Source organism: Micropterus dolomieu, linkage group LG17, assembly GCF_021292245.1.
Source record: "Micropterus dolomieu isolate WLL.071019.BEF.003 ecotype Adirondacks linkage group LG17, ASM2129224v1, whole genome shotgun sequence".
NCBI lineage: Eukaryota > Metazoa > Chordata > Actinopteri > Centrarchiformes > Centrarchidae > Micropterus > Micropterus dolomieu.
The window spans coordinates 19204217-19209589 of NC_060166.1; the positions used below are offsets into that span (position 1 = coordinate 19204217).

Here is a 5373-nt window from a genome sequence, read left to right on the forward strand (position 1 = left end):
TCTCTCTCTCTCTCCCCTGTCATTCACCGTGTTGTGCTGCCGACAACTGCATGCGCGTTGCAGTTCCCCGTGGGTCTATTTCAAGTAGCTGGCTATTTAAAAACGATAAAAATATTCTTTATGTGATTCATCAACGGTGATAAATTATCCAAAAGTCCCACGAGGTGCGAACAACTCGGCACAACACCGTGAAGCTGGGGCTCGGTCTCTTTAACAAACGTTCCTCCACTGCCACTGCACACATACGCCTACACATGCGCACTGACGACCCAGGGTTAGGGTTACAATTTTGGATTTATTCATGCACTTCAAAACCATTTATTGAAAGTTTTATTCTTTTTACATATTTATTTATGGCATTAAATGTTGAAATGTATATTGTAATAGGCTGTATATTAACTTACTGGGAGAAAACTGGTAGTTCTATGTAAAATCAGACGTTGGGCACCCCCATATTGCCAAAATGGCATGATCCTTATTTCACTGCATCGGATCTTCGACTATTCGGGGTCAGCCCTATTATACACTATTGTTGAATTGGGACTTGTCAAGTGGTTGTTGAAGTGTCCAGTAACTGAGGTGTCTGAGGTTTGATTAAAATTACCAACTCTCTTTTGAGTAAACAAATATAAAAGGCAACAAATACGCATGTGCTTTTGTGTCGTGTTTGTTTTTGTATCAGAGTTTGATTTACGGTCATTCCTGTGCACGGAGAGTGAGCAGTTGATCTGGAAGAGTCAAGGGCTGCCGTCTGATGATCTCTCCATGGAGAACGCACTTGTCATACTACAGGTTAGACATTGATGGGCATCTCTGTCAAATCTTGTTTTGTCTCTCCCTTTTGTTTTAATTCCCTTTATTACAAATCTGCTTTGACACAGAAGGATCTATTTCATTAAAGCAATGTAATCACCTTTTAAAACGACATCAAAAGTACAATATAACTACAGCATTTACTTGTAACAACCAATCTCCATATTATTGGTAATATCAAAAATTCTGCCCTCATTACCATTCATATGCCCTCCATTTGTCTGTATTGTGTTTGTCTGTTGTTTTACCATTGCTGCCTTAAGATCAATGCGCTAAAGTTACAGGTAAGGTGTTCCATAATTCATCCTTATAGCCCCTCAGTTAGTATTAGTAGTGTACTCTCCCATTGTCTCTGTGTGTGTCTCCCCCTACAAGTTTGTGTTTATGCGTGATGTAATGTCATGAGATGTCCCCAGAGCAGGCTTGGGTGGGGGAATGTAATATAACTGGTAAAACAGTAAAAAAAAAAAATAGAAGGTTCTATAGAAGTTGAAGTGACTCCCTGTGACACCCTTTGTTTTTAACAAGAAACAGAAGTCTCGCTCAGGGGAAATTCTCACTCTGAAATCTCGTGAGAGGTGAGTTGTTGTAGAAAGATGCCGGTGGAAACGCGAGAGAGGAGTTTGTTGTGTTGGAGTAAAGTTAGGAAATCTTCTACATACACAACAAACTCCTCTCCCTCGTTAAAAACAAAGGGTGTCATCAGGAGTCACTGGTAGAGATCCTTTCCATGATGTCCAAAATTATCCTTTAAGCACCTACACCTGCATGAGTGGTGAGGCATGCTGGAGAGGTAGTGTGTGCAATGGCGGCCATTTTATGATGTGGCAGCAGATCCTGTCCGGGAATGTTGCAGCCCTCTACTACATGTCCCCTTGTGATGCCACAGTGTGTACAGGAAATTGCGGTGACACACACACAAAAGCAACAGATAAAAGAGACCAGGGTTACTTCTATCAGTATGCAGAGTAAGAAAAGGCTTGAGGGAAAGACAGACAAACAGGTTTGAGAAAGAGAATCCTTGAGCAAGACACCATGAAAGGGAAGAGCACAGGATGAAAGGGGAGAGGTGGACTTTATTTCTTTACCTGGGATAGGAGTGATCCCAGGGTCGATAAGCATGACAGCAATGAGACAGGACTGACTACACACACACACCTCCTTTTCCTCAGTTACCTAGCCTCTGTTCGAAATCAACATAACCTGAAACCCAGTCCTTTGTCATTGTTCTATACTCAGAGTGTGGCCTGTCCATTCCTGATCGACCCGTCATCCCGAGCTACAGAGTGGCTATGTACACATCTCAAACAGCACAGACTAGAGGTTATCAACCAACAGGTAAACACACTCACTATATTAAGGAAACACAGCTTCACACACATGCATGCTGGTGATATGTTCAAATCAATCAACCCTAAACCTAACCTATGAGTGAGATAACTTATGTCTGTAGAAGTATGTAAAGCAATTTCTGTCTAACATTTATTTGAAGTCTGATGAATCCAGTCTATTTGAATTTCATTATGTATACCCTTATCATGTAGTTGCTGCCACTGTTTGACTGAGTGTATGATTAAGCCGCCTTCACCTTTCTCCTCTATCTGTCTAGTCGTTTAACAAATGATATGATCACATTAATCAGTGTTGGACTGTATTACTCATTGCTTCATAATTACTAGTTAGTAATTGCAACATTAGTGTCATTATTTACTATACCATTAAAGCAGTAATTTAGATTTTGTGACATGATGCTCTTAAGAAGATTGAATATGTCCTTTGTCTTCTGTGTGTCTACTGTGTCTACTGGTCTGTGTGTGTATGTATAAATATATTTAATTGCTGTACTTTGCTGTTTTGATTTGTTCTCTGTATATTATTTATTTTATCCCAGTTTGTTATTTTCACTGTCAGGCATACATAATAATATGTATATACTGTGTATAATAATAATAATACAATTAATAATGAGGTTATAAATGCTTTACAAAAGAAAAACAGAGCTAAAAACCAAAAAAAATAAAAACAACACAAGGATCAAACAACAGGATAACACTGAGAAATAAAATAATCTTAAAATTGGAAAATGGAAAGAGTGGGAAGATAAAATACAGCCACGTATTAAATATTCATAAACACTTTCCTATAAAGCAGCGGTTCCCAAACTTAACCCCCAGCTACACAGCATAGCCTTTTTATAGCATTCAAGAGATCGCAACAATACACTCTCACATTTGAATTAAACTAAAACTACACTGCAACACTGCAAAGTTATGCACAAGCCGTCCCTTTTCAAGAGCAAAGAGGATAGTTATGTGGGAACCAATTGCAGCTGATCTCCCATAAGTAGGGGGTCACTAATTATTTACCAACAACCATTATTTTAAATCATAAAAATAACACACAGTTGCCTAATTAACTATGCTGCAACATTATGACAGAATGTCTGCACTTTTCCACCAGGCAGCCACTATGGTGCAGGACAATATTGACTTACCTTAGGTTGAGACCGCATCTGTGAACATGATCTCAGTTGTGTTTATTACTGTATTCGACTCTGTATTGACTGCTGCTTGTTCGTTTTGTATTATTGGCTTTATGATGCATCCTCCAATTAGTAGAGTGCTACATATTATAATCTACCTGCTACTGTAACACTTAAATATGATCCCATAAAGGGTGGAATTGTGCCTCTCCCATAGACTGTATATAAAAACGTCTCTCCTAGAGCGATGTATCTATTACTGAAGCTGAAATAAACATCACAATCTGATTATCTGTTTCAATGATGACAAGCAACCCAGTGCCCCGTTACACTAGTGAACATGCCTGAAGTCACAGCCTACAGGGTTCCATTTCACTCAGCGACACTCTTGAAAGGGACGGCTTTTAAATCCAGTCTCTTTCCCCTTACCCACTCACTGCTTCAGTTAAACACCGCATGCACCTGTCTTTTCTATGTTTTCACTGCAACTCTGCATCGCGATGTAACATTTTCATTACTTAAAAAAGTAACAGTGGCAGTAAATCTTTTTCTCATACTGTGGTGGTTATACTTTGCAATCAATCCACTGTTCACCTGCATGGCCGAAATGTGTGTGTGTGTGTGTGTGTGTGTGTGTGTGTGTGTGTGTGTGTGTGTGTGTGTGTGTGTTTCATGAAAAAAAAACAAAAACACATTTCAACCCCCCCTCTGTTTTTTCACAAATTGACCTAACATGGACCAAAAGAGAATCCATATGAGGATTTGTAAGTGCCTGATAGCTAGTGTTAATAATAACTCCAGCCATCCATCCATCCATCCATCCATCCTCAACCGCTTATCCTGCGTACAGGGTCGTGGGGGGCTGGAGCCAATCCCATCTTACATCGGGCGAAAGGCAGGGTAATAATAATAATAATCCATCCATCCATCCATCCATCGTCAACCGCTTATCCTGCGTACAGGGTCGCGGGGGGCTGGAGCCAATCCCAGCTTACATCGGGCGAAAGGCAGGGTAATAATAATAATAATAATAATAATCTTTATTTGTAGAGCACTTTTCAAAAACAAATTACAAAGTGCTTTAACAAGTGTAAAGACAATAATACAAAAACAATACAAGATAAAAGCATGAAAACATTGAAAAGACTAAAATACACGTTTAAGATAAATATAAAATTAGTAAAATAGAATAAAATAAAAGGGATAAAATCAAATCAAATAAGATCGGGAAAGGCTCTCCTTTAAAAGTATGTTTTAAGAAAGGACTTAAAAGAGTTCACTGACTCAGCTGACCTGATTTCCTCGGGCAGCCTGTTCCAGAGCCTCGGGGCCCTGACAGCAAACGCTCTGTCCCCTTTAGTTTTCAGTCGAGACTCTGGAACAGACAACAGACCTCTGCCCGAGGATCTCAAGGTACGTGCTGGTGTGTGTGGGACTAAAAGTTCAGAAATATAACAAGGCGAGAGGCCATGAAGAGCTTTAAAAGTGATCAATAGAATTTTAAAGTCAATTCTAAAACATACTGGGAGCCAGTGTAATGAAGCTAAAATAGGAGTAATGAGGTCATATTTCTTAGTTCTGGTTAAAAGCCTGGCAGCTGAGTTCTGGACAGTCTGGAGTCGATCAATAGATTTTTTGGTTAAACGGGTGAAAAGGCTGTTGCAATAATCCAGGCGTGATGAGATGAAGGCGTGTAAAATGGTCTCGGTGTCCTTAAAAGTTAACATAGATCGGATTTTTGCTATATTTCTAAGTTGATAAAAACATGATTGAACAAGCTTTGTGGTGTGCTGCTCGAAATTTAAATTACTATCAAACCAAACACCAAGGTTCTTTGCCACAGGCTTAATGTGATTTACTAGGGAACCAGCAGATGGCAATATTTGATTTGCCATCTGCTGGGACCCAATGACCAGGATTTCTGTTTTGTCTGAGTTCAGCTGGAGGAAATTATTTGACATCCATTTTTTAACTTCACAAAGGCAGTTGTTAAGTGAACTCAGCATTCCAGGGTCTGTGGATCTGACGGGCAAGTATATTTGTGTGTCATCAGCATAAATATGAAAAGAAATGCCATG

At 39.5% G+C, this 5373-nt stretch overlaps 1 protein-coding gene across 1 annotated transcript in view; it reads left to right on the forward strand.

Moving 5' to 3' along the window:
* The window catches only part of LOC123986093 (cytoplasmic dynein 2 heavy chain 1-like), a 76566-nt gene that overhangs the window by 19736 nt on the left and 51457 nt on the right, over positions 1–5373 (forward strand). Inside the window, exon 22 of the mRNA XM_046074174.1 lies at positions 2053–2151. Within this exon, the coding sequence (XP_045930130.1) occupies positions 2053–2151 (99 nt within the window). The remainder of the gene's footprint in view (positions 1–2052; positions 2152–5373) is intronic.